Below are 24,161 nucleotides of genomic sequence, written 5' to 3'. Positions count from 1 at the left end.
CGTCTGAGGGCGAAAGAGGGCGAGAAGAAGCTCAATTCCAAAGTGCTGGAATACATCTCGGTGTTTTGTCAAGACCCCGTGAGCGCTTTACGCATCAAGGTCGACGTGCCACCCGTGTACAGATAATCTTTTTCCCGTGGCTAATTGGCACATAAGGGGCCTTCTTCTAACTGCTGAGGGGTTAGAAGTACAGCAGAGTGTTGATTGGTTTGCAGGGAGGGCAGGAGGTTGAACTCTGACTTCTGGTTTTCACTCACTGTTGAGGGGAATTAGTTACCAACAGAATCAAATAAATTATATTTAAGCACGTGTGGGAAAAGACGAATAAAACTATGGTGCATTTTGTTACAACTGTTTCACATTTATGGAAATGTAAAGAAAATAAATGTCTCAATCAAACAAAACCTGACATCTTTGCTTGTTTTGGCCTTTAGAGCTTTATTGCTACATTCTTTTATACCAAATCTTACTGGCAACCAAGTTTATTTTAAAGTGCTCTCTTATTCATTATCTCAGTCATTAATAATACATCTATGGCAATATATTTACCAAAAAAAAATAGGATCAGCAATGGAAAGTATGTTATTATTCACCTACTGATTCTGGTTAAAGTAAAACTAAATCAGCAATAGGCCACCAACATTTATCCTGCAGGGCTTTTTAGCTTCATCTCAGCCCTCTCAGGTCTCAAACGCATGACAGCAAGGACACAGAGGTAGCCAACATTCAGTAGATTAAGTCTGGCTGGCATCCGGGATCAAGTATTTTGCCTATGAGCTCAGACTGCATTTGTATCTTTACACAGTCAAACTGCTAAAGAGACCACAGGGACGACAATAAGGAAGAAGTAATGAAGAGGCAGGCAAGTTTGGGGATGGGGGGAGCAGGACTGTGAGCTGATACTGAAGATGGATTTATTCTACTTGACACTAAAGTCTTGCGTCAGGTATAGCGTGGAGGCTCTCAGGGGGGATTTTCCCAGCTACAGTGAGAGAAGAGGAACAAAAACAAAAATAAGAAAGATCCCTCAGGCTGGTGTAGTAAAGAATTGTAAACTAATCGGTAATTGTATATGTAAAATAATCTGATAACTTTTAAAGACAGCAAGGTAAAAATAGATCAAAATTCTCAAGACTGACACAAAACAGCAGCTTTATCTTTACTGGAATATCACAAATAATCTTACAGAGTATGTCACCAGTTCTTCTGACAGCTGCTTTGTTCACTTTGTATTCATTCTGCTGGGACCTGCGACGAGAAGAGTGCATGTGTAACTTTGGCATCAGCATTATGGACAGCTTCTCAAACCACCAAAGAAAATGAGCTTAAAACCAAACAAGGTTGTAGGTTTAATCTCATTACTCACGCCCTCAACTTTGTCACTGCCTCCAGTCTCCGCAGTGCAGAAAGAACATTTTTCTGCATGTCAGAAGAGAGGACTTCAAAGGTGTGAAGCTCACCTGCAAAACAAAAAACCCAAAAAACTGTAAGTTATCTGCAAGTTACCAGGTAGCAGACAACTCTAGAGGTCAGAGGTCATTCCACACACTCAGTTTTACCTGAGAGGATGAGTTTTGTAGCCAGGTTTCGCACAGCAGGTAGGAACTGCTTCTCCGTAAACACGTGAGCTCCGTTTTCACACAAGTACCTGAAGATCAGCTGGACATGAGGGGAAAAAACCCCCCAAAACATCACTAAAACGTTGGTATATTAATGTGGAAATAAAGTCAAATTATGGTCAAAAAGTAATAAATGCTTTGCCTAAAATTTAGTCAATATTAAGTTAACAATGTTACAAATAATTTTCATGTTAGCAGATGTTAATGTTTTCCAAATGGTTAATAGTTTAGTTGTAAACCATCTTGATCATTATTTGGATGGTTACTGTGAAGTTGCAAGAGATTCTTTGAAGTCATTAAATATTGTACTATGCATCTATAAATCTATATGTCGATAAACATTAGACACAAGACAAAAATAAACTGATGTTTAGAATATCCATTTTAAATCACATAAGCAGGACTCGTGTTTTTAGTTTCAGACTCAATGATATGAACTGCATCCCCTCTCTAAAGATAATCTTAATATATGTAAACCAGGAAGTACACAAAACTGTATTTGTCTTACTAAAAGACAAAAAGTTTTCGATATACTTTTGCTAATGCAAATAAGCTCCCACAAAATTGAACTCTTTATGGTGATAAAATGTCTTAATGACAATATTTATAATTTTTCAAGTTTCAAAGATGCAACTACAGCATGTCTCTTTATGTCATTAGAAACTATGCCATGATTGTCAGTCATAATCTGTTATCTGATAACAGTGGTTAATGTTTAATGACATTTCTTAGAATACAATAGAAGGTCCATAATAAGAAAAAAAACTTTACAACATCTAACCAAGAATCTTCACAACAGTCACTCTCCACGAAATACACTTAACACAGAGAGAGATACTCAAGTTAGATGGACCTGATATGAGTCTAAGAAGGGTTGCAGCAGCTTCTGCAGAAAGGATAACACTTCCAGCCCCGTTTCCAACACGGTCACTTCATGTTGACTCATGTGGACTGCTCCACATTTCTGCAGAAGTGAACATGCCTCGTCAAAGTCCTAAATGATGGAGGGGCAGACATATGCAGTATGAGTAACAATAATATACCGGTACTCACGATAATAATCTGTCTCATTGGTAGCCATACACAAGTGTGTATGAATATGATAGTAGCAAAAAAACTGAAGCACTATAAGCACAAAATTTCTTTCATTAGCTCTTCCTGAGAATTGGATAAACGAGAGGCTACAGTGACCTTGGCCTTTTACCCAGTTCATGCACAGAATAATCGTGATCCCGACAAACATGGCTGTTACCTGCGATGCCCTGCCAGGGATGAAGATGAATTCATTGGAGAAGACGTCCCGCAGGAAGCAGAAGAAGCTGAACAGCTCATCTGTGAACAGAAAAAGGTTAAACAAGACGTGTCCATTCATGAGACTCAGAATCTGCAACTGCACCTAACATTTACCCTTCTGTGTGCTTTTTGTGATGTGGATGGCAGTAGCAAGTATTCCTGGACGCACAAAGACATGCAACGCCTGATTCCTGTAGGAAACCAGCATCAGCACCGCCGCCGCTGTCCTCGTTACACTTTCCTCTGGGCTGAGTGGATCTTGGCTCGCAGGGTCTCCATCCTGAACCAGGCAGACACGGCCCGCTTTATGATGGACGATGGAGTGATGAAGAGCCACGGTGGATGATATCACGTCTGAGTCTGGGGTGTGTGCTGCAAAACAGGTTTCAAGTTTGAGGGTCACATGACCTTCAGAAAGTCATGCATGCGAGTGTGTGTGTGTGTTGAAGTGTGCACACGTGCCTGCATGTGTGAATGTTCACACACAGGACACCTGTGAAGTGAGACAGTTCAGTGGAGTCCTCTTAGGATAAGTTACTTAAAGTGCATTAATCCACTGAACATCTCCTAAGTGATTCTGGACACTTGTGCCAACTTGCATTCACCTAATCTTTGTGATCCACACAGGACCGGGTCAAAAGGAGCCTATGCAACAGCAAGGAAACTACTCAGTTACTCTTCTGCATTAACAGCGTCTGGTTGTCTAGCAATGCAATATGCTAAGGCCACCTGCTGGTCACTGAAGGGAAAGCAAGCTTCATTAAATGCCCACTATAAGCAAAGCCTATATTGTTCTTAACCCTAAGCTTGATGCTGCTGCTTTCTACACAGTATAATTAAAATAAATTGATATCTCTGAAATCCATCTGGCCCACTCACCAGGCCAGTTCAGATGGCCCCTGAAGTCCAGCACCAGCTTCCTGAGCCAGAGTGTTTTTTCCGTGAGCCATTGCCACTGCAAACCCTCTTCTGTTAAAGTTGTGATTGGAGCCTGGAGCAACAGGCAAGCCATCAGAGACCAAGGACCGATCAATGCGCCCTCCTCCTGGGTTCGCACAATCAAATGAGCCAGCCAGTTCACACAGTCCTGGATCTCCGTACTTGGTCTCTGTGGAAGATCTCTAAACAGAAAACGAGGTAGATTCTAAAGTTACATACAGGCTATTTCTTGACGTTTTGAAGGTTTACAACGACAAAAATATTCATTTAAGTTGTATCACTATTACACTTGTTATGCTTTTGTTGATTTGGTTCATTTTACACTCACTATGAGTAAGAAAAAATAAATAAAAACAAATTTCAAAAATGTAAAAGGTGTTTTATGCACTTCATTTGAACTGCTTATATATCACTAATGGAGATTACATTAACAGAATATATAAATGGTAAATCATAAAATTATTTAATACTCACTTTGGTTGGTGTATACTCAGTACTCACAATTTCTAGCTACAGCCAGTTGTGACTTTGGCACACATGGCTACCATGTCTTGCATAAACAGAAAAAAAAGCAAATCTGTACCTTGGTATGAGATTGTACTCGCTCCGATTTATCTTTCCCTCACACAGCTGTCGAACAGACAGGGGGCGGCCAAAGTTCACATGCATGCAGCCATAATCTTCCTGCAGAACTCTGCTAGCTTTAAACAGTCCCTGGGGGGAAAGAGCGAGGGCAAGAGGCCTGTAGTTTCATATCTTTCAGGACCAAAGATTGCATGGGAAATTTTATCAAGTCAGCAATGAGACGAAACTTACGGTGGTGCTTTCTTTGGGTTTGGGGACACCCAACAACTCAAGTGCAAGCAATGACTCCTCCACTACTCTGTCATAGCTGATACTAATGGGCACCAGGGTAATGTCAAACACCTCACCTTTAAAGTATGGCTCCAGCACCATGTCCATCATACCTGCAGACAAATGCAGATGTGGCACCAAGATGCTCAAAACATGTATAAGTGAATATGTAAAAAAAAATATGGAAATAAAAATAAGTAGAAAAGAATATTCAAATTACACAAAATGATCTAAAAATACTGTAAACTTGTTTGACTTTTAACACTTAAAATATCCCAAACTGTGAGTGTATGATCCCTTGGTGTGCAAAAGTAAAGTACAATGACAAAAGGTACAATGGCCCTTTAAGGTCAAACCTGTAAGAAAATACAACAGAAATAGAAAAAAAACAGCTAAATCTCACAAAAACCCTAAAAAACAAAAAAAAACCTCACATAACACAACAGAAGTGTTTTTAGGGAGACAATAATGTGACGGACCAGCTGGAGAAGTGACAAGCTAACAGTAAACAGCTAATAGCAAACACCTACATTATTAAATGAATCTTTTAAGTGAGTCTAAGTGTAATTGTTTGCATGTTTTGGTCCGTCACCTTATTGTCTCTCCAGAAACTCTTCTGTTGCATTTAGTGAAATTTTGTTTTTCTTTCCCTACTTCAATTGTGTTTTATTCAAATTCTGTTGTGGGTTGTTTTTTTCTTTGTTTGTTTTTTCACCATTTCTGCTTTGTTTTATTCAGTTGTATTTTGTCTGCTTGTGCTGCATTTTTCTTTTTTCTGGTGTTTTCTTAACTTATAGTGCATTTGACCTCCCCGGGCCACCATAGAAAAAGGTCATCATGCTTAACTACTATAAAATTAAAGCAACAAAACCTAAAAAAAAGTCCAAAATAATGAGATGCACACACTTTGATATCCCGGGGAACAGCAACAAAAACAAAAAAGGTGTACATTTAGACACTTACCAAGCTTTGGCACCACAGACTTCAGTGTGCGACTCCTGAAACCTTCTACAAAAAACTCCAAAGGAGCACATCCTGTCTACGGAAAACACATTAAGCTGTTGGAAGCCTTCTTCTTTTAATTGTTAAATACAGAAGGTGATTTCCAAAGATGCACTTAGGAATACTTTTAAAAAGTCCTTGTCTTACCCTGACAATTGTTCGGACGTATTCCGAAAGCACCGCCCAGTACAGCTTGTCAGAGCCGATTGCTCGTCGGATAAAGAAAGCTCCGGAGCGACGCAGAATCTCTCCAACAACCTTCATGCTTGCAAGAGCTTTAAAGAGAAGGAGTCGGAACAAAAATATAAACAATAATAATAATAATATTTGGATGCTACGAATCAAAATGGATATAATGTCATGTATAATTAGTATGATTTAAATAACATTTTTTTGTCTTTATTCAAATAGATACTTGCGAATTCCTGCAGCTATGACAGGTATTGGGATGTCGTAGGTGAACAGGATGAAGGAGACAATCAAGAAGTCCACATAACTCCTGTGATTGGGCATCAGGATCACAGGACTCTCCTGGATGGCTTGCTGCAGCTGCAGTGACAGAAATTTTTAACTTTTAAGGTTCTCTGTATAGTAAATAGTAGTAAATACTATAGTAAAGCAAATCTATCAGAATGATTGTGTGACCTCTAAAGATCTACCGTTGAAACAAACTGGCCAATAACTGATTAAAGTGTATTGATTTCTGATGAGTCCTGACCATGTTGAGTCCTTCCATGTTGACATAGATGCTTCTGAAGAGTCTCTTGAACACCTTATTGAAAGTGTAGGCCATCAGCCTGATAAACCCCAGCTGCAGATTGTGAGACATTTCCTCCAAAATCCCACGAGCCTCTTGTCTCACCTTCTCCACGGATGACCCCGTCTCCAAGGCAATCTGAGAGGGAATATGTAGGGGAGGAAAAACTGACTATTTTGACAAGAAAACAGTAAAAACTATATTTTTTTAATAAATAAAATGACTCACCTCTTTGGCAATATAGCGCAGATACTGGGACTCCAGTACAGCTTTCTTGAGGTCAGAAGTTGAGCAGGATGGGGCTCCTTTGTACGGTTGAGGGTTAAAGGTTCTCAGGGCATAGCCAAGATCAGTTGTGCGTCTCCTCTCCTCCAATATATCCGTAAACTCCTCCTCATCCTTCAGGCTTGAGGTGCCTGAATCTTTATACTGAAGGAAGGAGTAAGGTTTATGTTAAAAGTCTCAAAGTTAAGATGTTGGAACATCTGTAACAGGATAGAAAACAACAACAACACTACTAATCTACCAACTCAGTAACGTGGGTACAGAGCAAGATTGTTTTGAATACGGATTTATTAGCACCACATTTTTTATACTGTAGACATTCTGCTTTAATTCAAGGGGTCTAACAAATTTACTGCATTACCCATTTAGGAATTATATCAATTTGTATGCACAGCGTCCCATTTTCAGAGGTTATAAATTAATTGGACAGTTGACTGATAAGCAATTTCATGACAAGGTTAGGTTGTTCCCTTGTTATTTCGTAACACATAAAGCTAATAAAATATGTGGCATTGATTCCAACTGCTGAATTTGCATTTTGTAGCTTTTCACTTGAATTTTTATTACAGAAGTTAAATGTAAACTGAAATAAATCTATCAGACACATAGTAAAAAACTCTACAATCTGGTTCATTCTGCAAAAATAATAAACTGCCAATCACAACAACTTCCGAAAGTTCGCTTGTATTTATATTAAACCAAGATTTCCTTGTACCAGAATGACGGTAAGACCAAAGTATGACTAAGATGTTAAAAGCACACATGATCCGTGGCATACCACATCATCTGCCAAACATGATGGCGGTAACATTATGGCATGGAGATGTATGGTTGCTAGTGAAGCTGGATCACTGGTGTTTCTTGATGATGTAAGTACTGATTGAAGAAGCCGGATGATCTGTTAAGTGTACAGGGCTATACTCTCGCCTTGGACTCAGTCAAGTGCTGCAAAATTGATCGGACACTGCAAATGGATGATGACCTAAAGCAGGGGTCCCCAATCCCAGTCCACGAGGGCCGGTGTCCCTGCAGGTTTTAGATGTGTCCTTGATCCATCACAGCTGATTTGAATGGATAAATTACCATCTCAACATTTCTTGAAATTCTCCAGAGGCCAGGTAATGAACTAATCATGTGATATAGGTGTGTTGATCCAGGGTGAGATCTAAAACCTGCAGGGACACCGGCCCTCGTGGACTGGGATTGGGGACCCCTGACACTAAAGCATACGGTAAAAGTATCTCAAGGAAAAATAAATGGGATGTCCTTCAATAGTCAAACCAGCAGAGCAGCTTTTTAGCTATTAAATTCAAACCTAAAGGCACTTAATGCAAAACTTTCTTAAAACCCTTGAATTAAAGCTGTGAGCTCAAAAAAAAGAGACAAAAACTACAGAAATAAATAATTTTTTAAAAAAAAATGCTATAATTCTTATAGAGCAGACTGTAGTTTTGTAAGACTCTTTATTTCTTTGGTAAATAAAATAAAATAAAATAAAAAAGAGGGGGCGGGGGTAAAAGAAAATATGTGGACAACAACTATTCACCACACTGTTATTTTGAACTGTTATTTTACGCATCCCTATAGTTATCCCATTAATGTGTTAATTGTTTATTAACCTTTTATACAAGCACTAGTTTTGTTTATTTTAACAGTAAGGAAAAACTGACGTATTATTACTTTGGAAAAGTGGTCTGAGACAAATTATCTTATTAAATCACAAAGTTTATCGAGTTAAAACCATAAAAGTCGTTATCTCCTCGCTGCTCTGTTCTGCAGGCTGCTGTGACCTGCCAACACTGGCTGGTGAAAAACTATTAAGCAACAGCGGCTTACATACAGTCGCTGTTTTTCTTAGTAGGCCAAAGTTTGAGCAGCTTAAGGCGGCCAGGCTCCACAGGACACCCCTGCCTGCATAATTAACAGCAAAAACAAGCCCTGCTTGAGGGCAGACAAAAGCGAACATCGCTACAGGTTTCCTTCAGGCGGTCTCCTTCTGGGTATTATATATTTTATAGTTAACTAACTTTGAAAGGTTTGAAGAAAAGCGTCGACGGGCCCGAGAGAAGAAGATAAAAACAGACGCGTTTAAAACTTGCTTCTTACCGTACTCGTCATTCTTTGCAGACACTAACACTGAAGCTGACTGGTGACTGGCCTCATTGACTTTGTCTTTCTTGTGCTTGAACGCTATCTTCGCTCCACACTGCGTGAAATATGCAGCACTTCGGGGCCCGGGGCCAATGGTGTGCCTGGGTTTTGGAAACTCCTCCCGCATATTGTAATACTCAGCCCTCTGCTCCCAAGTACCCCCCCCCCCCCCCCTCCTCACCCCCAGCGCGCTGTTGAGTATGATAGCTAATGTTTTAAGTGATCTAGTTTGTCTGTTGTGGAAAAAAATGTCTTAATATTTTTGGAGGACACATAACCAGGAATTAAACATCAACTGAGCGTGCACTCCACAGGGACTGATTAAATGATCGGGGGGTGTCAGTTTTGCTGGTTTGAAGCATTCAGATGTGCTTAAGATTATTCACGTGTGGAAAACATTCACGACAGTTGTCAATCTTCCCAGAAGTGCAATTCCCATCAAATTCACCCTAAAAGGCAACACTCAGAGAAACTGCAAAACCCCCAAGAGTTCCAGGTGTACCGGCTTCAGTTACAATGTTAAATGTACTAGGCTTCTGGAACAATGTCCTTTTGGACAGATGAGAGCAAAGTGGAGATGGTAATGCACAGCCCCACATTTGTTGTGCAATATCTGTGCAAACTGGCAAGCACGGTGGTGGATGGGTCATGATTTGGGCACCTTGCAGTCTTTGAGTTGATCATGAACTCCTCTGTGTACCAAAGTCTTCTGAAGGCAAATGTTAGACCTGTCCAACAGCTAAAGCTTGGTCAAAACTGAGTAATTCATTAGGACCATGATCCCAAGCCTTTCAGCAAATCTATCAGCATCCCCGTCAAAGTCAAGATCGTAAAATTGATATACTTTGGCGGGACCTTAAGAGAGATGTGCATAAGTAAATGCCCACAAACCTCAATGAAATGAAGCAACATTGTACAGTGGTGGCGTACAGAGTGGGGCAAAATTCTTCCACAGGGTTGTAAGAGACTGATAAAGTCATGCAGAAAACAGTGACTTAAAGTCATTGCTGCTAAAGGTGACCATACAAGCTAATAAATCATGTAGAACTACTACTACTACTACTACTGAAGCCCTTTTGGTTAACCTTCGCCCTGGCCTCCACCCCTCTGTCCACTCAGTCTTGAGGTACAGACTCAAACATGCTTCACCAGTCAAGAGCAACTGGTATTGGTTTCTTCAGTGGTGAACAGTCTCAAAATGAAAAGCAACCACAAAAATGAAGGTGAGAATTTTTATAAATCTTTATTTTATTTATGTATTTTTTTTGTTGCCGAACAATGATCATCTCATGAGTTAGGCAAGCAGAGGAGTCTTTATTGTTTTATTCACACATAAAGTGTTTACCCCAATGTCATTAATGAGTCCGACTGCGCCAGTTTAACAAGCAACTGTTCAAAAGAGAGCAAAATGCAGATCACGTTCACAGCTAAGGCAAAAATAAAAACAATTTCACGCTACTTTAGCTCTTTCATTGAAAGAATAATAGCATTGTTAAAGCATTATGTACACACACACACACACACACACACACACCATCTCTTAGAAACTATACTACAGGCTGATAATACTCTGCCAATTTTATTTGTTAGGTGACTCAGTCCCTGTTTACATATTCATATGACCGCATTATCTGTGGATTTATATGATATAAAGACCCTTTTTTTCTTAAAATACTATGACCTCTCTTAGCTGCTAGCAGTAGCAGAAGTGTACGCTACATCTTACACAGTCTGCATCTTATACAGTAACGTAGACTAGATGAACTATAACAAAAAGGCTAAAAACTGCACCTCACAAACTGAAATCACATTCTCACCACAACACATGCAGACTTTGAATAGAAAAACAAATATTTCACCAATCCCTCTCGCAGATAACGACAGTCTTGAATTTTAGAGGAAGACGATGATTTAAAGTGTTGTGCTTTTCTGTCCTGACACTCACTGGCTCGGTCGCCTCACATATGTGTTGCTACATAGTACAAATGCATGTGGAGAGCTGCACTTCCATGCTGATTGAAGGCTGTGTGTAAACTAAAGAGGACAAAAAATGGCATCGGTTAAATAAATATATAAATAAACGCAGAAATAACGCCAAATGTAGACTTCAACTGAAGATGCTGGTTTAACTATACTGTTTTAATTGAAGCCATGTATGTATGTGGAAATGTTTACACCATTTCTGGCCCTGCAGAGCAGATGATCACAGTAAGAAAATAAATTCCACGTTGACTATTTGGCACAAATTTAAGTAACCTGCTCTCTCGTTATGATAAACAGAGGCCATAGTTAGGCTATAGTGTGTGTTAAAGAACTGTGTAGGTCATAGATTGTAGTCTAGCTACTGATATATTGTCAACACTCCCTATAAAATAGTATCCATACTAAGCTGCCTGAATAAAATACTAATATTTTATTCCTTACTACACATACATACTTTTAGTCAGATGACCCCAAAGTCCATCTTTTAATAAAAGTGCGCTTATATCCATCTTGTGCATTAAGACTATTCACAGCAGATTGCTTTACTCGTTTACTAGTTTTACTCTCTGCTGTCCACTTATAAAGTGCTCCATCTTCTGTTGAAAAAACAAAACAAAAACTCAACAATTATACACTCGCACACATCATTCTCCAACCCTCTGCTACATCTCAAGCACACCATCATTCAGTCCTTGCTCCGAAGGCCAGAGGTAGTCGGTCAGCTGCTGGAGCTGGCGGTCTGTTGAGGTGTAGTTTCCTGACTCTCCACCAGGGGGAACTGCTCCCTCCAGTAGGTGAAGTGGCTGTAGGTGTCCGAGCAGGGGAAGTCAGAGGAGGACGCTCGGGCCTTCAGCGGAAACACGTGGTCAACGACCTCGCACAAACGTACGTAGCTGAAGAGAAGAGAGGAGAGCGAGATGATGCAGTGTTGCTGTAAGAGCCATGAGAGCAATCCAGTGGGACCTGGGTGAAGGACTTACGATGAGATGTTGGTCTTGGCGTGCTCCTGCACCAGCTCCCCTTTGGGGTTCACTGTAAAAATCCTGTTTAGTGACACCCCAACTTCTTTGTATGAGTATACATCCTACAAAGACAAGAACAGGCGCATTTTTAATGTTAGATATACTGGATATTAGACTTAAACAGTGCAAAAAATACCTAAAAAGCTTCAATTTACCCTCAGTGAACATCCAAACTCACTTTTATGGTGAGAAATAGACTAAACTATAAGCAAACATAGCTGTCTGTAAGCTCTGCAGAGCCGCATGTGAGTTACCGTCGGTCTGTTGCCGAATGCTGCGTAGAACGGCTGCTTGTTGGGGTAGAAGAGGTTCTTGATATCAGTGAGACACTCCACCTTGAACTTCTCCGGCTTCTTCTCTATCACCTCCCTGTGAAACACAATCAGCACTGCACGATGAGTTCCTCCTGCATCCTCTCATGTGCTAATACAGAAAAACAGATGCACGTTTGTGATATGAAATACCTGTGCAGAGCTGAAAAGAGGCTGCTCGGGCTCAAGAGGACGGGGCCCATAGGAAGCATAGTGCCTCTCTCGTTGACCCAGTTGAGGTAACCTCTAGTCATGTCAGCCATGCCGATCGCTCGGGCTGAGCAGTACAGGAACTTGTAGCCATTTCTGATGTGGAGAGGAAGAGATTAATATTAATCAACTTGTGTCAATAGAGAGTTGAAATTACTAAATAATTTCTTTAACTTTGTAAAAGCATTTTTTTAAGAGCTTTATTTTATTTCTATAAAATCTCCTTTATGCTTTACTTTAAAACTGAGAGTAGACTGTTAATAAAGTAGTTCTTACTGGCTGACTTTGTGGTACAGCTGAGCAATCCCCTGGTGTGTCCAGTCTTTCCCGAGTGTGGGCAGGATATGACCTAATGTGTCTGACCTGGAGACAAATACAAACAAGCGTTATTAAAAATGCATTTTCTTGCACTTGTGTAAAAATCTAATGATGTTTTATGTCATACTGATACAGATTTAAAACCCTTTGGAATATTTCTCATTGTTGGAATATATAAAAGCATCCTCTGTTTAGGCTGAGAGAGGATTAAATGTTACATTAACTGGAAAAGTACCTGCTCGCTCTCTATTAAATGTTACCTTTGCAAGAAGCTGCATATTTAATCTTCTGATCAGAATGACAAATTGCCTCATAATCAGCAGTGAATAAATGTTACAGATGGAACAGCTGTGAAGAGTTTATTCATCACACTGAGCCCTGCTGTGCACAGAGTTGTACAGCATGCAGATGAACCTAATACTGGAGCCACATCTAGTAGATTTGCTGTCCAAACTAAGCTCCATTATGCAGTAAAAAAACAAACAATTAAACAAGACACACTCACCTGGTAATGGTTCCATCTATGTCGGAGATAATTATCTTGTCATCCCAGTTCCAGAGGTAGATGGTGCCTTGACAGCGACAGGTTCCCTGGTACTGAGTGGTGACGCTAAACATGACATCGTTAGGCCCGTCTTGCAACTGAAGAGACAGCTGGGAAATTTGGAAAAAAGGGGGTGAAAATCCATGAAAAACCACTCAGAAAGGAAGAGAATTTTGCTATAGCTGCACCATTTGGGTTTGTCAGGTGGGTCTTTACTGCTGCCATCTTGCTCAAGGTGGTAACTCATTCTTTTATGTTTCCTTTTTAATGTTTGAGCTATCATCTCCAAACTTGTGCTTTAACTTGTGTGCTCACCAGCTGCTCTGATGTGAGTCGGAGAGTTTTCTTATAAGACACGCCTCCCGTTGTGAGTACCGGCTCTGTCTGTATGGGGGAAGAGTTCTGCTTGGCTTCCCGGTGGTCCTCATCACTAGAGGATGACTCTTCTTTCAGTCTGTCATCAGAGAGGTGAACAGGGCATTTTAAATGCTTCAATATACACCTCAGTAAGTGAGCAAGGACAATTTTGAGCCAGGAATGTTCTCTTACCTGCTTGTCATATTCCCAACCTGCTCAGCAGTGCAACAGGCCCCACGCTCAGAGGCTGAATCCTATAGGTAATTAAAACAGTGCCAGGTTGGTGTTTATCTGGTGCATAACTTGTTCACAATTAACATAGCCGCCGCTTTAAATTACCGATTTGGCACTGCTGTTCCTGCTTCTCCAGGAGAACCACCACCTTCCTCCTTTCTTGGGCATCTTCTCCTTCATAATGTTCTCCACTGCAGCCTGAAGCAGACCGCAGACCACACACACACACACACACACACACACGGATGCACACATGCACCAAACAACCACAACACAAAGCCATAAAGACACACTTAAAAAATAAAGCAAAACTATACCGTAAATCAACAAACAGTGAGGCAAAACCAAGAATGTGCCTGAGGCTGAAGCGGGGGAAAATACACCAACAGAATAAGAGTGAAAGCTAGTGTAGAGATATTAAAGGGGGGAGTGGTGTTTAAAACAAAAAATAAACATACAGAGCTGTAGCCCAGAACACTGGTCAGACAGCAGAGGAGGAACTGTAAGGTTGAGTGAATGTAACTAGGGCAGGAGGACTAACGGATGGATGGAGGGAGTAATAAAATAAGATGGCGAGAGAACAAAGGGGAAAACAACATTTAGCTTGAGAGCAAAAGTTTGGAAGACGTTTGTCACACAACGTAAATTTTGTCTGCAGCTGCAAAAACTGAACACAGTGAGGTTTGAGGTCCACAGACTCCACATTAGGCCTTATGTTATGTAAATTGGTGCAGTACCAGGTTCAGTCAGAAGGGGGAATACTTCTCATGTAATCCAACCCAACTTACTGAGTCCTGAGTATCTGTGCAGCGTCTGCAATCAGCTCTTACCTTTGGCAGAGGCTTCTGAAAGGCTTGCATAGCCAGCACAAGCGGAGCTGCAGTGTTCCAATTATAGTACCTGTGGGAGATAACAAAATGTATTTTTAGCCCTTCCATAAATGCAGCAAAACACACGTTTTTCAGCCAATTTTGGCTCATTAGGCCAAAGAGTTTCGCTAACGCTGCTGTTTTTGCCCGCAGTGTGTGACACATGAATCCATTCAATACACTCGAATGTCTTACTCTGAGCCAATTTTCACCACTAAGTTGGGGTCGTCGATGATAGAGGGGTTCTCTGTGAACTGCTGATAGGACACGGTCTTCTTATAAAATTGCTCTATAAAAAGAAGGGAGAAGAAAAAAACCCCACACGTTACTTATTCCCCATGCTTACAACACAGTGTCTAAAGTGCATCTTGGAGTCGTGTCATGTCACGTGATCGTTTACCTTTCGTGATCTCCCTGTTGTCATTGAGCCCCCCACACAAAGAGATGGCAATTGATGGCAGGTCAGACATGGGATCGCAGTAACTGTCTACTCCACTGTCTCCTCCAGAGCTTACAGACTGAGGAGACTGACTGGTGCTGTGGAGGCCCGGATCTGAGATGCTCCTCACTGTTGCACCAATGTCACTGCAAAAAAAAAGAAAGAAAAAAAGAGGAGATACTTTTGATAAGAATCTCGCTGATCATTCTGCACAGTTCAGAAATACAACTGTATGAAACTTTTCTTAACATGAAAGCATGTGTGATGTCCAAATACCTCTTAGGAAAATAAAGGGCTGCCACTTCCGGTTCAAGCTCAGTGATGTCGTCCAGATAAATTCCATCAGAACCAAGATGGCGACTCCTTTTATCTGCAAAAGAGCAAATTGATTTTCAGCCTCTTAGATTTTCCCCCCTGATTGATTTATCCAGAAGCAAATCATTTGCCAGCTTGATCTCTGTGAGAGGGTCTATGGATGGATTATTATGAGGTTGTATGCTTCCCTGTAGTACCAGATCATTTCACCTGGCCCCTGTTTATCTTTGCAATCATATGCAACGATTCAGACACATTTTTGGCTGTAAATCCATCTTATATTACATCTTATCTTATACTACGGAGAGCAACTGATTGAGTTTGAGCAATTTGCAGTTTGAAGCTGCAGCTTCTCGACGTAAGACAGTGCATTAAATGATACGTGGGGAAACCTTTTTAAGGTTTACCTTTTTTCTTTGACGGAGAGTCTGCTTTGCCTTGTGGACGAGGTGAAGTGTCCTCCATGTCAGCCACCATACGAGCTGCCACGCCTCCCGCTGTTGTAACTTGCATCTCCGAAGTTACTGTTTGAGACTCCATCCCAATGGATTCTGCATCCGGCCCAACTGCGACGACCATTTCCTCTGTGTGCATCGTCTCTGTCGGCATCAGCAGTCGCAGTGCTGGTATTTCCGAGCAGGATCCGCACTGTTCCGAAGACACCTCAGGCGTAATCACACGGAAGTGCGTGCTTTCAGACACCGGGATAGATACGGGGCAAACTGGTGGAGGGCTGGACTTCAGTGGAAGAACAGATGGCTACAAGAGTGGAGAAGAAGATGATGATATGAGCTGAAGAAATAACAACACTGCAGATTAGGGTATCAGGATTAAGGCTTTCCTACCATGGCGGCCTGAGGCAGCTCTCCCCACGCCCAGTGCATTTCTGGATTCTGATTGTCTGTGTTTGACGGTTTGCCAATTAGCTCAGAATCACTCTTGGGAGATGTGGGGCGAGAGTTTCCAGGACTAAAGGAGAAAGAGATTATAGCATTTTCACATTTATTTCATGGATTTATAGCATTTACTGTAGGTGTGAAAGAATTTTGTGTGAGTTGAGCACCTCTGAATGGGACTCCACTCCCCATCTGAACGAGTGTACATGCCAGCCTGTTTGAAAGAACTGTTGGTCGAACCAACTGTGTTCTCCTCTCTAGAGACATCCCGAGATGAAGACCTGCAGTACAATCACAAAGACGAGTTAGTCAGGGTTTACTTTACTCTCTCTTACACTGTCAGGTGATCATCCTCATCCTCTGCATGGGTATTTGATTAGTCCTTCACCATTTCCCTTCACTCCTCACCCCCAGCTCTTACCTGTTGCTCTCCATTTCTGCCACTTCATCCGAGCTGATGTCTATGGGGAACATGTCTTCGTCCGCGGAGTAGTCTCCACTTTCCTCTCTCCTAAGGCTGTCCGCCCGAGCCTTCCTCCTCCTCTTCCTCCTTTTCTTCATCATCACATTACTGTTCTCGCCATTGCTTGCCACGGAGCACAGATTCTGTATGGGTGTCCCGGAGGTCTTCCCCTTCAAAACGGGTCCATCTGATAGGATAGGAGAGGTGGCCAGGTAGGAGGGAACCACTTCCTGTTAAGACAGGAAACAGGAGTGAAACAATGCCGGGCAGACAAAGAGCCTGAACGTTACACCAAAAACTACCCACATGAGGAAATCTGTTTGGATTTACTGTCAAAGCTTTAGGTCTGCACTGAAATTGGGTGCTGTAGGAGTGTTGCTGACTCCCCCACTGTTCACACTTTGGTTTTTGTAACGCAGAACAACATGTGATTGTGCAACCTGCACAGCTATTATCTCCTGCTTTGACATGAAGCTATGTCAACCATTGAGAAACAAAAGATGACAACACTCTGCATAAAAGTAGATTATAATCAGTGCAATAAGCCCCCCACTCCATAGTTAGTGTATCGCATGACTTTGGTCTGAGACATAGGTTTGCAATTAACTGCCAAACTGCAAAAACCTCCACAGAGGAAAGGGTTTGCCAAAGCAGAAGCAGACTCTGTTTCTCAGTTCTGTGAAGTTTAGAGTCACTTTTATGATCCCTCCTTCTAGGAAAAGAAAAGAGTTTTCCAGGAGGTCTCCTGCTGTCCATCCAGGGGAACATAAATATGTGTGTGCAGACTTAGGGGAAACACAGAAAGTGAAGACAAACTGACGTATAACACCATGATTTGTGGTCTGACAACAATGCCTCACGTTTTGCTTCCCTGAGCCAAGAAAATGGGTTCAGAGAAACAACGCTCCTCCCCTAGTTGCTTGTTCAAGCCTGAGAATCTGACACCACCCAGGGGAAAATAAATCAGACACTTCCCTCGTTACAGCCAGCCCCAAGCTTCAGTACTTTAGAGCTTGTTTTTGTCTTTTTCTGCATGCATCCTCATGTGCATACAAAGCCAAAAAGAGAGAGAAAGAGAAAGAAGATGAGAGTACATGCAACCAGGCTCTTTAAGGCTGCAACTGAACCTCGCAAAACCAAAATAAAATTAAACACTGACTTTCCAAAAAACTGAGGAAAAACGGCTTTCCATGAAGTTTCGTACACATAAAAAGTAGAAATGTAGGTCAGACTGGAGGAATTCTGACAAATATTTAACTCGCCAAGTTCTGAGCATTTCTCTAATACTTAAGCCAGTTTTACAAATACTGCAATACCTCAAACATTTAAATTTCCAGAAGCATATTTATCCAGTTTCCAGATTTATCCTCATGCTCCCAGTGTTTGACATACTTCCAGGTCATAAAGCCTGGGTCAGTAAATTCTGCGTTCTCGCCTCTTGCTCGCTGATAAACAAAGGCAGTCTGTTTTTACAAAAAAGGAAAGTGGAGAAATTCCTGGGTGCTGTGCCAACTCTGCACACAGTGCGACTTTGTTCAAACTACTATCACTTCGAGTAGGAAAAAGAAAGTTTGGATAATGCTTTTCAGTTGCAAATGGGGAGTGTGTGAGCGCAGGGTGTAAATAAAGTGTTATCATTTGAATCTTGGTTTTATTTGAATCAAAGAGGCCACATAAAGGTGGAAATGTACTGCCTTTTATATAGCTACAAATATAACAGTCTTTTAGGGTTTTTTATATAAAGTTCTTCACTGCTGTGTCATTTCTCACCTGTTTATTTAAGCAGTTATTCCACATGAGTTGAGATGATTTGGCCAAATTAGTTAATCAAAATATCATTACATGCAGACAGCATTATGCTACGCGGAAACGCTCCCAATCGTTACCTGATCATTTTCTGTTTCTTGCACAAAAAACGCCTCGCCGTTCTCCCCGAGCTTCATGTGGAGATCTACTGGTTCTCCGTTGATTTCCATGTCCACCTAAAAGCAGAGGTGTGAGACAAGAGAGGGTGAGAGCTGAACAAACTAGAACATTAAACTTTTCCTCTAAAGATACCCTTGTTGTTGTTGTTTTTTTATCTTCTCACCACTTTCTCTCGGGACCGTAGGACCCCCAGCTTGCCAAAGCGCACGTGGAATGGCGAGCACTGCAGGGAGCCATCGGGCTGTCTCACAACAATGACGTCGATGCAGCCAGAGAGGGTGGCGGGATTGAGGCCTCGGTACAGCTCTTTGACCTGGACAAACACCTGGCCCGCCAACTGGCCCACGAAGTTCATGGTTTGACGGGTCTGGGGGAAGTGAATGGATTAAAATGAGTTGCATAAGTCACCTCTTCCTGAACTCTGTCAACTTTCAAAAGTGGACGCGCTTATGAGTGGGCATCTTCCGTAGCAATCTTCAGCCCGTGAATCAAAGCACTGGTGACATAACTGTCCCCCCGCTGGAAATAGGGTGAGCTATTCCAACACTCTGAAGTAAAATAAGCTTTCTTTATGAGATAAAGAAGGAGTTGAAGCTGTTTCCTGATCTGTAATTACAAACTGTACAAAGAACCTGTTACCACTTTTGACCTTACTGTCCTCTTACATCCCCTCGGGCCTCATACTGTAAGTCTGTAAAGCCTTACAACTGTTTTCCATTTAGACATCAAATGTCAAAGGACAGACTAAGTTAGACCAGACTGTCAAGTCAAGTGTATGTAGTGTAATACAGTAAATATAGCATGAACTCAATGCATAAAACCACCATCCACCCCCTTATGTATTTTTTTAAGCCCATTTGAGTCAAACAACCTTTCAACACCAACAGAATTTAGAGTTCCCCTTAAAAAACAAATGTAAATAGAAACATTTTATAAATAGTTCAGCTTCCATTTCTAGCCCCGCGCTGGTGAAAATTGGAACATATTTAGGGTCTTATATTTGGCCGTAAGCAGGCTACCGAGGGTAAAGACTGACTACTATTATGATTTGTAAGGCTTCTTGTAACAGACAGGATGAGAGTGCTGGAGGTAGTGATCCAGGAAAAGATGGGTTTAAATATGTTGGAAAAATGCCAACATATCCTACATGTGAACAAGAAACGAGGCCCTGTCTGAAGAACAGAGACACTGACTGTTAAATCTTATAAAAGATCTCTTCTAAATTACCTTTGCTGTATTAAATTATTAACTGAATTTTCCACCGGGGCGTTGTGTTACGACACTGTTGACTTTCAAGCAGAGGACTTTTAGTGCAAAATACTGTTACACAGATGCAGCCTAATCTAAAAATAGATGTCTTGTGTTTGTTCCTCTTTTTGTTTCATCTCAGTGTCTCTGAACACTAGCAAAATGCTTGGGCTAGGTTTCAGAAAAAGCGCTCCTCCATCTAAAGAAGACCTTTTAAGCACTTTTTCAGCGCCACATTTTTATCCTTTAGAATAGCTTAGTATTATTCACAGTTGAAAAGAATCCTTATTTATCTTAAACTGAGCCTTTATAAAGCCTGAGCATCCACCACTGGAACAGTGTATATATGACAGGAAACATGGAAGAAAGTAATAGATCCACTCTTTGTATTAATTAATTAATTAATTAATTAATTAATTAATTAATTAATTAATTTTTAGAATTATAGTGTGGATGCTATTCATTAATGTAATTAGCACTACTCTCTGGTACGATTACTGTTTACTCTTCAATTTAATCTCATTTTTATTATATTTGTTTGGGGGGGGGGGGGGGGGGGGGGGGGTTTAATCACCGTTGTGTGCAAATTTTTTCATAGTATAAGGCTCACAGTATATGCCTGTGGCACATCCTGCTCTGTGACCAAATAATTTCCCCAGTGGGATCAATACAGGATCCATCCATCCATCCATCGACTTGTGTTTAGCTGTGGTGTGTTCATTTGGAAGAGTCTGGCTGAACAGCTTAGCAGATAATATGTTCAGTCCCACATCAATACACAGAAACACACAGTACAAGACGCAATCTATTCCTGATTATGTAAGAAAAATAAAACCTTCTACATGTAAGGAAATTCCTTTATTTAATGTTTTAAATTAAAAAACTCCGACACGTGATAATACATGTGATAAATCAGCTTCCATAACGCATGTTTAAACACCTAAAAGAGTAATAAGATCTAATCGATATGGTAAACAGCTGACTCATATACCTCCTGACAGGGCAAAAGGGAATTTTTTGTGATGAATGAAAAAAGCTTAATGAGCGTAAAGACGGATAAAAGACACAAGTGGCCAGCGTGGTTATAACAGACATCTACAGAGTAAATAAAGCCAGTTTATCATCGGTTTCATCTCAGAGGCAGGTGCAGTCAAATATACATAAATCCAAAACATACCTGTTCGAGCTGAGGGGCAGCCTTTTAACCAACACACGGGAGACGAGCGTTTCATCAACCGGGAATAACAAAACAACGAAACATTTTAAAAGACCTCCTGTTCCTCGATACAGGTGATGTCCGATGCCCGGATGCAGCTCCTGGGAGCATGGAGCAAAAGCGCTACCGTTTAAGTTAAAGCGTTGACTCTCCCTCTCTAAGCGAGTCTGTTCCTCTCACTCAGGAGTCATGTCATTGGGTGACGTCACTTGCAAAAAAAACCCGGCCCGTTAGTTGGCCAATCAGTGTCGAGCTGTTGAGTTGCCAAGAAGAAAGAAAAAATCGCTTCAGTTGCCACAGTGGCAACAAAATTACCCTCTTTCTTACTTTGTCGGAGCTCTTATGTGCCTACAGAGTGACTTTATGCTCTTTCGTGACCGTTTACATCTACTCGCATTAAACTTGTAACTCTGATAACAAAAAAATACATATACAGCAAGACATCTCACTTTACTTAAGTCTTTGACAGCGGGAAGCAGTGGAAGCTACGTAAGCGTTTAAAGTCACCAGTCTGTCAGCCAGGTCTGATGCTGTGAGGTGATCTTTCTAGCCAATCACAGCTCTGCCTCGTAGCAGATGTCATGTTTGCTTACAGCGCGAGACCCTCTAGTGAGACTGTGCGAAGAGGATGTGGTCGGCTCGTGGTTAGTGAGATTAGGTTACTAAACGTAAGCAAAAACGGGTATTTAATGTAGAAAGATGCAAACGCTGAGTTTGCAAAGACTAAGATACTCGAGAAGTCATGATGTAAATGCACCTAATTTCATTTCTAATATAAAAAAGGGCTCTACTCTCATTAATAGTACAATTACATTACTGCCAAAACCACTCTGTCTGTATCTTTGTCTCGAGCCCAAAATCCTGACAGCAGATTCCTTCTCCCCTCATGCTCCAGGACAAATACTGGACGGGGTTACACGCTACAAAAGCCTCACGTGCAGCTCTTCTGCAACCAGAGCAAGCTCAGCCTGTGTGTCTGGGAAAGTGTGTCTCTGAGTGAACACGATCTAATTGTTTTTCCAGACTGTGAGGCAGAAAGGGGAAGAGCGTGTGTCTTCGTCAGTAGTTTTCCATCACAACTTAAAATGAGCGTTTATTGTTTAAGGTTTGCACTTTCGCAGCCATCCTTTTTCAAATTCAGACGGTTGGTGTCAGGAAATATGAGGCGCTCTTAGTCATTTTTTTCCTCAATGCAAATTTCAAATGGAAGCAATGCAAATATTTTTGGCCAGGATGCTTTTAATCTCGCTTTTGCAGAATTTAAGTTTACTTTATTACACTCTATGGTCATTTTTACTCACTGGCCACTTTATTCATTGTTAGCACCTCATTTTGCCTTCAGAGGTGCCTTAATTCTTCATGGTACAGATTCAAAAACTTGCTGGAAACATTTTGCACTACACAGTTGCTGCAAATCAATGACGTGAACCTCCCGTTCCACTACATCCAAAAGGTGCCCTGTTGGATTGAGATCTGGTGGCTATGGAGACTATTTGAGTACAGTGAACTCATTGTCATGTTGAAGAAACCAGTTTGAGATCATCTGAGCTTTGAGCCATGTCACATTATCCTGCTGGAAGCAGCCATCAGTAGATGGGTACACTGTAGTCCTAAAGTGTTAGACATAGTTAGGAACAATAGCTGTAGTGTTTAAACACAGTTCAGTTTCCTGTTCTTAGCTGCAGAACTAGCTAGCCCATCTCCATCAAGGTTTTATGTGTTGAGCATTTAGAGATTCTCTTTGGTTGTAATGAGTGATCAGCACAGTTATAGTTGCCTTCCTATCAGCTCAAAGCAACCTGGCCATTCTCCTCAGACCTGAGGCATCAATAGGAGACTTTCACCCAGAGAACTGGCCTCAATTAATGTTTGTTCACTTCCAGACCATTCTCTGTAAACCCTACTAATGGTTATATGGAAAAATCCCACTCGATCATCAGTTTCTGAAATGCTCAGACCAGCGTGTCTGGCACTTAAATCAGATGCTCAGTTTGAACTTTGGTGGGTGATCCTCACCATGTTTACATGCCTAAATGGATGGTGTTGCTGCCATGTGATTACATTTAAGCAACAAGCCTTTTAAGCAGGTGTACCAAAACACTTTCAATGTTTTTTTTTACATAAACTATTTTGAATATCTGCAGTAAACACCTTGTCCTTTAAACACTTGTTGTTACACATACCGATGTATATCTGTACCATCGGTAAGCCTATCCCAGAGTGCCTACGTAAACAGGTGGGCCACACATTATGTCGGTGACAAACACTGGCGTCACTGGACGCTCCGAGGATACATGAGCCACACAGCTGCCGACATGTTTCTAAGAACACGTTGTTTTGCCAGGCAAACTCAGCCAGCGTTGTACACATTTAAAAAAGCACATGATATCAGTTTAATTTTCAACATGAATGGTCAGAGACGTGACCTGTGTCAGGCTACAAGAAACCTGCTGACATGTGACAGTCTCACTTGCCTACTCAGCTGAAGAAAAACATCAGCTTCAAATTTTCTACTTGGTGCATTTACACTGTTGTAATAGACCTCAACTGGTGAACATGCAAGCTGTTCTTGTTCTTTTAGGACAGCCCTGCTAAGGGGAAATCATTTTTGCTTTTGTGTTCTCACACCCTGTGAGGCCAAGAGGAAGTGGTGACTTGTGAGATGTCAGTTCACTGACTTCCTAAGCAGTGATCACATGCTGTACTTACAATGTAAGGGTGTTATAGCACACTGTCCATTCTGCAGACAACGTGCTACATTTAACATTTAAATGAATTACTGATTTACAGGTAAAATGTTTGCTTGTCCTGTCATGGATCTGGTCATGCACTTCAATACATGCAAAAAATGCAGCGAAAGGTGCTTGACAGTCATTTTTTATGAATGACTCCACCATAAACCCGGACTT

General features: G+C 41.2%; 2 protein-coding genes across 2 annotated transcripts; both read right to left on the bottom strand.

Annotated features, from left to right (window-relative positions):
• Positions 1-413: 413 nt before the first annotated feature.
• On the bottom strand, positions 414-8,981 carry LOC134643432 (dihydroxyacetone phosphate acyltransferase-like). The gene is made up of 16 exons (XM_063495791.1): positions 8,857-8,981; positions 6,694-6,894; positions 6,427-6,603; positions 6,128-6,257; positions 5,856-5,983; positions 5,670-5,745; positions 4,668-4,819; positions 4,435-4,565; positions 3,792-4,033; positions 3,027-3,284; positions 2,872-2,951; positions 2,473-2,613; positions 1,560-1,659; positions 1,367-1,460; positions 1,187-1,248; positions 414-982 (listed from the first exon to the last, which is right to left on the bottom strand). Exons 1-16 carry the CDS (start codon positions 8,866-8,868, stop codon positions 930-932), a joined length of 2,037 nt encoding a protein of 678 aa, XP_063351861.1. The 5' UTR covers positions 8,869-8,981; the 3' UTR covers positions 414-929.
• A 1,150-nt stretch (positions 8,982-10,131) lies between these two features.
• On the bottom strand, positions 10,132-21,395 carry LOC134643246 (phosphatidate phosphatase LPIN1-like). The gene is made up of 20 exons (XM_063495521.1): positions 21,214-21,395; positions 18,952-19,155; positions 18,749-18,844; positions 16,821-17,092; positions 16,567-16,680; positions 16,349-16,472; positions 15,911-16,262; positions 15,465-15,558; positions 15,150-15,334; positions 14,945-15,038; positions 14,711-14,780; positions 13,986-14,078; positions 13,839-13,900; positions 13,605-13,743; positions 13,251-13,399; positions 12,704-12,790; positions 12,371-12,523; positions 12,161-12,275; positions 11,865-11,968; positions 10,132-11,777 (listed from the first exon to the last, which is right to left on the bottom strand). Exons 2-20 carry the CDS (start codon positions 19,141-19,143, stop codon positions 11,603-11,605), a joined length of 2,670 nt encoding a protein of 889 aa, XP_063351591.1. The 5' UTR covers positions 19,144-19,155; positions 21,214-21,395; the 3' UTR covers positions 10,132-11,602.
• Positions 21,396-24,161: the final 2,766 nt, after the last annotated feature.

Source organism: Pelmatolapia mariae, linkage group LG15 (genome assembly GCF_036321145.2).
Source record: "Pelmatolapia mariae isolate MD_Pm_ZW linkage group LG15, Pm_UMD_F_2, whole genome shotgun sequence".
NCBI lineage: Eukaryota > Metazoa > Chordata > Actinopteri > Cichliformes > Cichlidae > Pelmatolapia > Pelmatolapia mariae.
This window is presented reverse-complemented; position numbering and strand designations above follow the sequence as displayed.

What these genes read in the sequence shown, in the direction of transcription:
- LOC134643432 (XM_063495791.1), bottom strand. An exon ending in GGGCCATCTGAACTGGCCTG is followed by an intron (nt 3,285 to 3,791) that starts GTGAGTGGGCCA and finishes CCTGTTTTGCAG; the next exon opens with CACACACCCCAGACTCAGAC. An exon ending in GCAGTGACAAAGTTGAGGGC is followed by an intron (nt 1,249 to 1,366) that starts GTGAGTAATGAG and finishes TTCTCGTCGCAG; the next exon opens with GTCCCAGCAGAATGAATACA.
- LOC134643246 (XM_063495521.1), bottom strand. Translation starts at nt 19,143, where the DNA reads ATGAACTTCGTGGGCCAGTTGGCGGGCCAGGTGTTTGTCCAGGTCAAA. An exon ending in AGCTGCCTCAGGCCGCCATG is followed by an intron (nt 16,263 to 16,348) that starts GTAGGAAAGCCT and finishes CCACTCTTGTAG; the next exon opens with CCATCTGTTCTTCCACTGAA. An exon ending in GCCAAGACCAACATCTCATC is followed by an intron (nt 11,778 to 11,864) that starts GTAAGTCCTTCA and finishes TCTTCTCTTCAG; the next exon opens with CTACGTACGTTTGTGCGAGG.